This window comes from Typopeltis vanoorti, chromosome 12, assembly GCF_054136105.1.
Source record: "Typopeltis vanoorti isolate ZY-2024b chromosome 12, IOZ_Tvanoo_1.0, whole genome shotgun sequence".
Classification (NCBI taxonomy): domain Eukaryota; kingdom Metazoa; phylum Arthropoda; class Arachnida; order Uropygi; family Thelyphonidae; genus Typopeltis; species Typopeltis vanoorti.
The window spans coordinates 26,576,045-26,588,992 of record NC_143560.1 but is presented as its reverse complement, the minus strand read 5'-3'; the positions used below and the strand labels follow the sequence as shown (position 1 = coordinate 26,588,992).

At 34.9% G+C, this 12,948-nt stretch overlaps 2 protein-coding genes across 2 annotated transcripts in view; one reads left to right on the top strand and one right to left on the bottom strand.

Annotated features, from left to right (window-relative positions):
• xmas (RRM_XMAS2 and SAC3_GANP domain-containing protein xmas) overlaps positions 1 to 1,219 on the bottom strand; it is a 523,534-nt gene extending 522,315 nt beyond the window's left edge. Inside the window, exon 1 of the mRNA XM_090401436.1 lies at positions 1,087 to 1,219. The gene's annotated coding sequence lies outside the window, so the exon portion shown is untranslated. The remainder of the gene's footprint in view (positions 1 to 1,086) is intronic.
• An 82-nt stretch (positions 1,220 to 1,301) lies between these two features.
• The window catches only part of LOC150100643 (uncharacterized), a 116,047-nt gene continuing 104,400 nt past the window's right edge, over positions 1,302 to 12,948 (top strand). The window contains exon 1 of the mRNA XM_090401177.1: positions 1,302 to 1,385. Coding sequence (XP_090257303.1) covers positions 1,382 to 1,385 — 4 coding nt within the window. The 5' untranslated portion in view covers positions 1,302 to 1,381. The remainder of the gene's footprint in view (positions 1,386 to 12,948) is intronic.

Sequence of the window (12,948 nt, the reverse complement as noted above, 5' to 3'; positions counted from 1 at the left end):
TTCATTACTACTGAGAGGCAACACTTACCATAATGTACAGCATTATAAAGTTCCATGAAGACTTAAGGGTGAATTAGGAGCAACAAAATGCAACTTGATGAGAGTGCAACTGCTATTATTATTATATATTATTATTATTAACACTAGACCTCCATGGAATCAAAGGACTCGTCATGGGGAGTACGCGCTGTATCATGTTACAAGTGGCACGTTTTATTTGCACTCGCAGCATATTCATTGTGAATGAAAAAAAAAAAAAAGAATTTCAAGTATAGTACTTTCCTTTGCTAAAGCAGGACAGAACTAGAGAAGAGCTGTTAAATGACACTTCAGTTATATGTCAATGACAACAGTCTTCAACCACATGTGCTAAAAGGTTAAATAAGTAGTAAATCTAAGCAAGGCACCTATTTAACTTTGCTTGGATGAGCCAAGCAAGGTGGCCAGTTGTTTTTATTATCATAGTTATTGTCAACTGGATATCTCGTATGAAGACAAAATTCATCAGGGGAGGCCAATACGAACCATTATTCACAATACCTATTATTCCCTCATTCACAGCTTCATAATATAAAAAATCTAAATCTCACATCCTCAATAACTAACTTTTACTCATTGACAACTTCTTGTTCTTTCCTCCCCTACCATATATTGAAAAATGTTCCGTACAACTATTCTATAAAATCATTTTAGTGGCTTATATGTCGCACAGCTAATAATAATTAGTCACCGTGTTAAATTTAAATAAAATATAACTGTTGGGTCCACTTAAAAGACTGATAATTTTCATTTGCTCTACAAATTATCCGTAGTGCACTGGCAAATGCAGTTTTCGGTGGTATAAAAAAACGAACCGAAAATTCGTCCTATGCAATTAAACACAAATTATGATTGCCACCAGCAACTAAATTTCTAAATCTTTGTATTATTTGAATGTCAGCACGTTATGAATAATCTTAATACATGACTAACAAGTAATAACTGAGTATTCGATATCTATTTATTTATTTGGTATAAATACATGCACATGGTTACAGACTGAAGATATTTCCTAATCATCTTCAAACTGGTAAAAGTTACACTTACATTAACTACATTCGACATAAGATTCACTCCAAAACACCAAACTATGTATAAAATTCTAATAATATCATAAAATTTTAAACAAAACCATAATATTCGAGGGAAAGCAAAATAGTAAGCCAATTCTCACACACTCATCCGCCATGATAGTTGCTTGTAGGTGGCGCTTTCATAACATATAATCTGACATTCTGTGATTGCTTCGAGAGTTAGTACAACAGGGTATATGTAGTGCGGCGTCGCTTTGATCGAGTTTTTCGGATATTTTATTGTTAAAGTTATTAATCTTTAAAGAGTTATGGGTAAGTATGAATGATATTGGTGAAACTGCAAAGGCTTCAGTTTCTGCTTTTTGACAGTTAGAGATCTATTGTTTTGCTTTAGTTCTACTGTTCAATTTGAAATATTTGATTTGCGTTTAGATTTCAAAGCTAATGTACTTTCCCGCCATTCTGTATAAATGAACAGCCTGCTGTGCACATTTGCGTGCAAACATTAGTGACAGTAATCAATCTAATTTAGCGCCACCGGACCCATATGAGTTGCTAGTTTTTCTAAGTACGAGACTAGCTATTGAGATCTGAGATTCTTAGTGTTTTGGAGGGGTGTATACTGTATACAATCCCTCTTCGCTGCGATGGATGCCGAAAGGCAATTCGTGACCCCAAACAAAAGCGAAAAACTAGGCTTAGCGGAAATGCATCTTATGCAGGGGCCAGTAAGGGCTGTTCTGACACAATGGCCCGCTGGTGTGAACCAATCAACATGCAGGAAGAAAGAACGCGAAAATATTAGGCTTAAGATCGCAAAATATTACAATATGTTAACGTTTTGCGAATGAGTATATCATATAGGTTTTCGTTATTTTCTGTTATTGCATTTCTTTCATATTTGGCGATTTTGTTATTTATGACTGACAATTCACCTTTTTTAATGGTTTTATTTTAAGTGAAATTTAAAAATTTTTTCTTTTGTCTATTAATAATTCACAAATTAAAACTACTTTCCGAATTGTATCACTTACATGAAATCTCGTGTAAATATTGAGGATATTCATGTCGTTATGAAGTTGTGTTATTATTTTTGTATGAGCGTGTTAAGTGATTTGCCCCAAGTGACATTTCTGTGTGTTTACATTAGTGCGAAATAACAGGAATTTGTCTTTCTAAAACTGCATTCAGTTTTAGTATACGTCATCTCAGACATGCAAACAATTTCTTTTCTATATTCTGGCATTTTTTATTAGGTAAAGGAGACATTCATTTTTTAGAATGTGATGGAGAATAGGAGTAGTATCCTATCAAGTCAAGAAATTAGGCATACTTCATATTTAAAAAAAAAAAAAAAAACTTGCAGAATAGCATCGTCATTGTTGCTAACCCATTACATTCCACGCTGCTGGGCAAGGTTCTCCCACAGTTGAATCAGTTTTCTTGATCCCAATCGCACGCTGGCTTCCTATGATTTCTTTCTCTTCCTACCTCCTCATCTTTTGGCAACCATTTTACTCTCTCGTTGAAACAATTTTCTTTACATGTTTGATCCATTCGGTCTTGCCAGTAAAAGTGAAATTTCTAATGGGTTTTTTTCTTCCCGTCTGATTTCTGCATTCCACAAGTAGTTTGTTTTTAGATCTACATGTCTTCTGTTTCTCGGATGCTTAGGGGCTGTGATCCATGTGGTATTAATGAAGTAACCATATTTATTGGTTATCATTTTTGTCATCATTTTATTGTAAAGTAATCCTTGCACAAAGTTGCAGAAAACCACTATTTTTTTCCCCTTCTGCCCAACTAGTTTCTACTGCTTTACAGCAATTTACTTATAAACAAAAATTAAATAATGTTGACACAGATTCTGTTTTTTAGTGTTCAATCGTAATTGCAATAAATTAAAGGAAATCATTTATGCATTTTTATATGGCTTCCATCCATTTTTTTTTTTGTTGTTGTTGTTAACTTATAGTGTGTCTGTATCATGGATGGGCAAAACTTATATATATAACAGTTTGGAAACCCTGAAATTGAACTTTTCATGGCACTTCAGGCCTCCAATAAGCAGGGTGGTGATTCCACATCTTACAACAAAATTCCTCCATGTCAGATTTGCATCCATAGCCTGGTTGGAGAGCAGATTTTCTAACCAGGTTGGCAATTCCCATACATACAAGACTATAACATAGTAGTAGTAGCTTGGATTGACAAGAGGGAAGCAACTTGTTAACATTGAATTTTAATATCTACAGATTTTTACAATCTTAGAAATACCTAATTGGGTAGAATATTCCCCAGAGCAGTGATAAAAGCATTAAATAAAAAGGGAAAAAAAAGTTAGTTCCCTGAGGTTAAACCTGACAAATTGCAGTACAAATGTTACTTCTGATCAGTGGTCACCTAACCATTGAATATTTGTGTTGGGGGGGGGCATTAGAAACAACTAGGTATCTATGTTGAAATGGATGGAAGATGGTAATTAATCATCCTAACGATACTGGTTAGATATTTTTGGGGAGTTCTTAGGGACACCACATAAAATTTGAAAGAGCAGAATTTGGTGTTTGAAAACGTCTCTTTATGTGTATAGTTATTAGTTATTCAGAGGTAAAGTTGTAACACCTTGAGTTCAAGGAGAACCTAAATCCTTGGATGCTATAAAATAAAGATGCCAAGAAATTATATTCTTGGTTTAATCCTTTATCCAAAATTTGCACATGAAGTAACACCACAACTGAGCTACTTATATATATAGACTATAGGCATTATGGGAAAGGCCATATTTTCAGACCTAGGTTCAGATCCATTTAAACTACAAAGAACTTATATCACAAGTGTGTTAGCTAGTTTTCTGCAGAAATGACAAGATTTTTCATCCCATAACCACGCTAACTGACCAGGACACATGATTTATGTGCAACAATATGTATTTATGCATAAGACTAACCACTTTATTCTAAAATTATGGTTACAAAACCCAATTTGAGCAGATTGTTATTAGAAGTTGGTATAACAAAAGTGTATATGAATTAAAACAAAAAAAAACTGCAGATACCAATTAAGCTTAATTATTAGTGTACACTGTGTAAAAAAAAAAAAAATATATATAAGAATTGTATATATGTATTGTTAGATTATTAACTAAAGTTCATAGCCGGCTTTTACCAAAATTCTTAAATTTTTAAACTATCATTGTAATTCAAATTGGATTGAATGTGAAGGACTTTATAGCATTAAAGGAAAAGTGTTTTGAACTTGAAAGGACTTGTGTGAAGAATTTGTGTTGTCTCAAAGGATCTTGTTTCTGGTTGAAACTATTCTGCAAGACCAGATCTCACCTGGGATAAAATGGATGTATATGTTCTGATTGTCAAATGTCTGCAGTACGATCTGCACAACTCCATTTTCCTGTCCAACTCACTAGTATGTTATCCAATTTAAATAGTACTTATCATGGACAGTTTTTCAAAGACATTTACAAAATTGATGCTGCCCCTCCCCCAAGCCTATACTGAACAGAACATTGTTTGCCATTCTGTGTAGATTGCTAACACATCTTATCTTAACAAATCCATATTGACCCTAATAGGCAGGGCTTGACAAATAATGCAAAATCCTACTTGCCATAGAAAATGTACTATCCTAAGATTCCCCCCCCCCCATTTTTAATGTCTCAATAATGAATACCAGTTTCATAAACCGAAATGGTGCTTCATCTGTGTTTTTTAAAGCTAAATATATGTCGGCATATAAGACGACTCTCAAATACTACAGAAAACCTTGAAATCATGTCGTCTTATACGGCAAGTATAAAAAGGGAAGCTTAATTTCTTGGATAAACATTTAGGTAGTTACAATGCATCATTATATAAGAAAATAGGCAGTATTTATAAACAAATTAGATTTATTTTTTATTACATAAATTTATAATAATAAAAAAATAAATTTATTTAGAAATATATACACGTTTACACAAGAATAATGTTTAATTTGCCAAATATTTCGGTCTGAATATTACAGACCATCTTCAGTGGCTACATAGGAATAGTTTTAAAAAACAAGGTGGAATACGAACAATTGATCATTCACACATAGAACGAGCCGTGTGATGTTATATTGCTAAGTATTAGAAGAGTAAACATTTTTAAAGTCATAATTAAAGATATTAATTCTGAAATTCATATAATCTTAAATAACATTAGACTAATATAGGAAATTTACATAAAAAAAATTAATGTATTATCCTGATTAAACTTTCCCAAATACAGTCATTATGATTCAAGTTAGGACATTGAAGTAAGGCCTCCACACTTTCTTTAAATAAACGTTCAAATTTGTAGCAACATCTGTATAGGAGGAGAGTCTTAAACCAAAGGATGTTGTGGCTTGTTTCTAATCCATGCTGAGCTAATCCAGATTTCTCAGGTTTGTTGTGTTGAATTGATGATTGAGGCTTTTGAATTCTTTTTTCTATAGAACGTCCAGTTTGTCCAAAGTAGGAAAGATTACAGTTGCAAGGAACTTGATTCACACCAGGTAGAGACAAGGTTGAGCGTTCTTTAGTTGAAGGAAAATGGGTGGATAATAGGTGTATAAGTGGCTGTTAATCATATTTCTTCAGAATTCTTTAAATTGGTTCTGAAATCCCTTTCACAGGTCGTTATATTCTCAAAGAATCTGCTCATCATCCTTGTCAAAAAAACAGAAATCATAAAATGTTTAATCCGACGAGCCAAAACTAACTGTTCAACTTCTCATTTGTTATGGAAAGAACTTTCGACTAACAAACATCACATGAAACTAAATAGCTTCTCCAAAAAAAGAGTACACAATATCTTTTCGATTCTTACAATCCAACACAGAACAGCAAAGATTCGATACATCCAGTTCCAATTCCTTACATTTCGGGGATTTCAGAACCAATTTTAAGAATTCTGAAGAAATATGATTTAACAGCCACTTATACACCTATTAACAAATTATCCATCCATTTTCCTTCATCTAAAGATAAATGCTCAACCTTGTCTCTACCTGGTGTGTATCAAGTTCCTTGCAACTGTAATCTTTCCTACTTTGGACAAACTGGACATTCTATTGAAAAAAGAATTCAAGAGCCTCAATCATCAATTCAACACAACAAACCTGAGAAATCTGGATTAGCTCAGCATGGATTAGAAACAAGCCACAACATCCTTTGGTCTAAGACTCTCCTCCTACACAGATGTCGCTACAAATTTGAACGTTTATTTAAAGAAAGTGTGGAGGCCTTACTTCAACGTCCTAACTTGAATCGTAATGACTGTATATCTATATCAAAAATTTGGGAAAGTTTAATAAGGATAACACATTAATTTTTTTTTTATGTAAATTTCCTATATTAGTCTAATGCTATTTAAGATTATTATATGAATTTCTGAATTAATATCTTTAATTATGATTTAATTAAAGATACTCTTCTAATACTTAGCAATATGACATCACGTGAATGATCAATTGTTCATATTCCACCTTGTTTTTTAAAACTATTCCTATGTAGCCACTGAAGATGGTCTGTAATATTCAGATTGAAATATTTGGCAAATTAAACATTCTTGTGTAAACGTGTATATATTTCTAATCATTATGTTACAAGTATCGTTAAAGAATAAATTTATTTATTTATTGTCTGCGCGGTTAGCCTGGGGGATGGAGTGTTCTAGGTTCGATTCCCATCGGTGATGTGAGGAGCTGAAGGATCTATGATCTCTCATAGCCAAGTTAGCCGGTCTTTGGCGTGGACAGTAGGGGTTTTTCATCCCGCAAAGCAGGCAAACCGGTCTTGAGAACTCGACACTATATGATACACGGGCGTAAGGCTGACCACCTTATCCTGTGAGTGGGTTGAGGTCCGATGATTAATAAACCCTTGACACTACAAGGTCAGAGAGGATAAAAGGAAGATATGATGAGATTTATTTAAAATATTATATTAGATGCAAGTCTTAAAAAACAAATGAAAATTGAAGTTAATAATTATAATGTTAATTTTCTTCATCTGTTGAAAATAGTTCTTCAGATTCGTTGTTTAAATGATTGTCATATGGATCCTAGTTCGAATCCAGTGAATTGATTTCGTTTTCATTGTCATCAGTGTCCCACAACAGATCGTCTTTCGTACCATCATAAGATTAGAGATACCACACTTTTTAAATGTTTTTATTACAGTCTCTACTTTTACTTTATTCCATGCTTTGATCACAAAATTGCACAACATGTTAAGTGATGCAGCGCTCATAGATCCACCATTTGTAAATAGTGGATCTATGCGTGCTGAAGCTTGTTGGTTGTCATACAACTCTCTTATCAAGAGAATTAGATGTTCAGGTATTCTCATTGATCTCATTACAATCCACAGTATGCTGCAATCCATGCAATCAAAAGCTTTTTTATAATAAATAAAACCGATGAATACTTCCTTCTGAAATTCTTGTTCTTTCCATAATAGCTCATGTTTGCTATTTCTAAATTTCTCAATTCATACATGGTTCCAACCTTTGTTGGATCACTTTTCATGTCACTGAGAACGTTCATATTCAAAAAGTTCTCATTTTGTTCTATCTTACTGATCATTTCCGTACAGAAATCCTGGCATATCTTCTTATCGTGTTTCTTCAAACGTTGTGTGAGGATAAGTTTGTAGGGCCTTAAATGTGGACTCTGTCTTAAAACATGTCACATGTGGAATTCCAATTTGACAAGGCGCCTGTCTGGTTGACTTTCCAGGGCTTTCCCAAACTTTTTCCACAACGGCATTGGCAACATGTGGTCTTCCCGTTGATCTGGAATGATGCACAGAACAGTCTGTTTCCACAAAATTCTTGTGCCACATGTAGATCATGCACCTACTAGGAGGTTCTTTGCCATATTATGTGCAGAAATTCCTCTGAATTTCTGCACATAATATGCAGAAAAAATACTTGCAGATTTTTTTTTCTCAAACCAAAACACACAATGTGCTCGCTCTGTATCATTGAAAGTCACCATTTTCAAATGGTTGATATATCATACCGTCTAGTGTTGGTATTTTGGTAATAAAGTTACGTGACCAAAAATTGACGTGTTTCACTATATTATGACACTCACTCAGCCTTTGTACGTCTTTCAAGTTAATCATTTAATTCTCTGTTCTCCTGCAAAGTTATATGCACACCTTTTGAAACACCCTGTATTTTGTGCAGTCTGCAGCTGCTCACCAGCTGGCAAAATCTACTTGTCATATGCAAGGGACAAGCATATTTGTTGAACCCTGCTTATAGAAATTCAACGGTTATCAATCCATTCCTAGGCCTATCTTTCATCAACCCATGTACCTTAACCAGACCATCTCCACTACAAATCCACATTCTGCACTGTCATTATTATCTGCATGGATCACATTTTGAATGAAAGAGGCATTGAATTTGATATAACTTTTGGGCTATCAAACCTTGCTTTTTGTGTTGATGATGTTAATACCCCTGAATACATCCACTAGAAGTTGACTGCTGTAAATTTAGGTGTCATCAGCAATAAAATATACTGGATGATTAAATAGTGCAATAGAAGCTGCTATTGCACTATTAAAATCATGTATGATTTTTGAAGAAAGATAAATTGTGAAAGCATTTAGCAATAATTTACCTCAAGGGCTCACTTTAGTAAGTATGGGAGTGGCAAGCCCGAAGTACCTGATGCTGGACCATGCCTTACTTCATGTTATATACATCTGTGATATTATCTGTAGACTGGTCCCTCCCCTTCTTTCTTTTCTTCTTGCTCCTTCCCAATCCACCTAACCGATGTGGGAAGAATTGGGAGAAAAACTTCCCAGATATGTGGAAAGGGCGTCTTCAACCCTACCACTTCTTTTTTTCTTGCACTAATTTCACTCCAAAATGCTAATATGGTTGTGCCTTATAATACATCTCTTGGCGTGTTGGTTGTTGCGCAGAATGATCAGCCACGTTCAAGGCTTAGGCAGAGGGTCCTGTTTGAGAAGTATATTACAGTCTGCAATAAAAGTCAGTAATATTGTGAATGAGGAATACAGAAGGTATGGAATTAATCTTAGAGGAGAATTTTACATAGATACATGGAATGTTCAGGGTCTGTAGATGAATGCTCTTGATATTGACTAAAGATATGGAGAGATGTGAAAATTGACATCCTGGGAATTACTGAGACCAGATGGAATGGAGATCACTTCAAAAGACAGAATGATAAGCTAGTTGTGTTTATTCAGCAGGTGACTCAAAGCATCATGGGGTAGTTGTGATGCTGAAGACAGTTCAGGCAAGAGCCCTTCTTGGTTATAATGCTGTTAATTGCAGGATATTTTGTATTAGACTTAGGCTCATCCTACCAATGTGTCAGTTGTATTTTATGCACCCCACACAGATAGGTCTGATTAAGAGAGTGAGTACTTTACATCTTTGCGTTACAGTCCCCTAAGATGAGAGTTAGGCTTAAGTGTAGTATGTTTGGTCTAGGTCAGGGGTGTTCAACCCGTCGATCGATCTCTTGTGTATTCCTCCTTACTTCTTCTTCTTATTGTGCTATCTTCTATCGAAGGTCAGCGACCATCTTGGTGAACAAACTGCGGTCTTGTGCTAATCTGAGCAGTTGTGCACTGCTCTTTCCTATCCACGTCTTGATGTTGTCAGACCATGATATTCTTTTTCTTCCTCTAGTTCCTTTGCCATCAATTCTTCCTACCAAAATAGTTTGTAGAAGTTGGTATTTGCTGTTTCTCATGATGTGGCCAAGATATGATGTTTTTCGTTTCTTGATTATTTGTACAAGATGTTTAGCTTTGCCAATGGATTTTAAGACCTCTTCATTGGTAATTTTTTCTGTCCATGATATCTTTAGCATTCTTCTGTATAGCCACATCTCAAAGGCTTCGATTTTCTTGGTGGTTGTTGCCTTCAATGTCCATGTTTCAACTCCATAGAGCAGAATAGACCACATGTAACATTTCAGCATTCGGCATCTGACTTCCATGTTTAGGTCTTTATTGCAGAATAGTGTTCTTATTTTCATGAAACACGTCATCCATTCACAACAGGAATGGATGACAGATGAGATTCTTTCTCTTATTGATACAAGAAGAATGTACAAAAACAAAGACCTAGCCAGGTATACAGAAACACATAACATCATCAAGAAAAAAATAAAAGAAGCCAAGGAAAATTGGATGAAAAATTTATGTACTGAAATTGAACTGCTTCAGAAGAAACATGATAATTTCAATCTGTATAAGAAAATCGACGAAATTTCCGGAAAACTGAGGAAAAAGCAAATAGTGTCTCTAAGAGACGAAAATGGAAAAATAGTTCTAGAAGAAGAGAATAAAGCACAGATTTGGATAAAATATGTAACAGAACTTTTCAATGATACTAGACAGAAGCCTATAAATATAAAAGATAACATTCAAGGACCAGCAATCATGAAATGCGAAATAGAGAATGCTATACGAACAAGTAAAACAGGAAAAGCCAGTGGACCAGATGGTGTGCAAACAGAATTTTTAAAATTAATAGAACCAGATAACATCAAACTTCTTGAAAAACTATTTAATGAAATATATGAAAGTGATGAATTTCCATCAGATTGGCTCAAATCTACATTTACCCAAAGAAACCCAAAGCGAATTCCTGTGGTGACTTCCAACTTATTAGTCTAATGAGCCAAACATTAAAAATATTTTTGAAAGTAATTCAGAATCGCATTTATAGAAAAAGTGAAGAAACTCTAAGTGAAACCCAATTTGGCTTTCGGAATGGTTTTGGTACTAGAGAGGCCCTTTTCTGTACCCAAATATTGATACAAAATTTTTCTAATGCATAGAAAAACAGAAATCTGTCTTTATGTGTTTCATAGATTTTGAAAAAGCATTCGACAAAGTCAGACACACTAACTTAATAGAAGTCCTTCAACAAACAAGGCTAGACGAACAAGACATAAGACTAATAACAAATCTGTATTGGAATCAGTCAGCTACCGTTCAATTAGACAACATTACCACCAGTGATATTAACATCAAAAGAGGAGTGAGACAAGGATGTGTGCTCTCACCACTCCTGTTCAACATATACGCAGAGGTAATCTCTAAAAAAGCATTGGAAGAGTGTCCAGAGGGAATCACAATTAATGGAAAGATTGTTAACAACCTACGATATGCAGATGACACCGTGCTAATTGCAGATAACATTATGGATCTCCAAAAACTCATTGACAGAGTATACATAAAAAGCCAAAGAATGGGAATAAATATAAACATCAACAAGACAAAATACATGATCATCAGCAAACATCCAGCCTCATCAATTAAACTGACACTCAATGGGAAAAATATTGATCAAGTGTCAAGATATAAATATCTTGGTTGTTGACTTAATGAACGGTGGGATCCAGAAATAGATATAAAGACAAGGATTGAAGTTGCACGGCAGTCCTTCATGAAAATGGACTGCCATCCTCCTTACTTACAAATTTAATTAAAACTGAAAACATAATATTTTATTTATAATTATTTTGTATTATTTTTAATTCGCTTTAAGTGTATTGCTATTGTTTATTTATTTTTCGTTCAAATTGTCAAAGTAATTTTCTTATAAGTCCAGGTAAATGAATTAATTTGGATCAGTTAAAGTCTAACAGCGACGTGAGGAATTTGAGGATCTTCCTCAGGCATAGCCAAGTTAGCCGGTCTTGGGCGCTGTCAGTAGGGTTTTTTCCGCCAGTTTATCTGGCGTTTTTCATCCCGCAAACAGGCAAACCGGCCCCGTGAACATACACCTCTACAGTCAAAAATATATCCCTCCCAGCGGCAGACCAGGCGACGGGTCGGTTGGGAGTAGTACTAACAAGTAGTCGCATCTAAGTAACACGCGGACCCTGCATAGGAAGCGGGAATAACGCGAAGAAGAAGAAAGTCTAACAGCGAGCCGAGTGAATACGATTATAAGCATAGTTTAAAAACTCGATTGTAGTTTAAATATTAAATATTCCAAAGCACATTACATCGATTTTTTACTTAGGTTAAGTCCCATGTGAATATTGTAAAAAAATGAACTTTGTTTGTTTCGGTATAGTTTGTATTAGATGTTTTTGTAAATAACTTGTGAAGCTAACCGTATATACTGCTTTAATAAGAATATGTTAGAGTGTTAAAAACAAAGGCAATGTTTTTGTCGCCGAAGGTGTATGGCGGCATTAGAAAGATTGTTATTAAAACTTGTATGTATGAGAAAGGCTTGCAGGCTCTAAGTGTAAACATCTCCGAAGTCAGTCAGAAAGAGTTCAACTAACTTTCCGATGGCCGGCAACTTACAATCAAAAGAAAGTGGAGGAAAACAAAGGCGTGCCAAACTTGAAATTTAAGATGAAAGACTCATACCGATTCTTTGGGGGTTGCCAAACTTCATGCGAGGTCTCAGATAAGGCCTAATAAAAAGGGACTGAAGCAAACAGAAGGGATCCCAGAATTGCTGTCAGAGAGGAGACTGCCCAGTCCAGAGTCGCCGTCAGAGAGATTGCCCAGATCCACGTTGCTTGAGAGAGGAGTTTCCCGCTTCGAGAAAGGAGCTTCTCGGTTAGAGACGTTTGCTAGAGAGAGACTACTTCTAGGCCGCAGACAAGGTTTCAAAGTGCCGAAAGGAAGAGTTCCAATTGCCGGAGAAAAGTTTCCAGGCCAGGTTAATGTCAGACATTCACCAGTGTGTTGCATTTTCATTACAATTTGATGAATCAAATGGCTTCACTGATATTGCTCAGTTAATGGTATTTATTCGCATGGTATTTCAAGATTATTCAAGTAAAAAAGAACTTTTAAAAATTATACTAATATTGG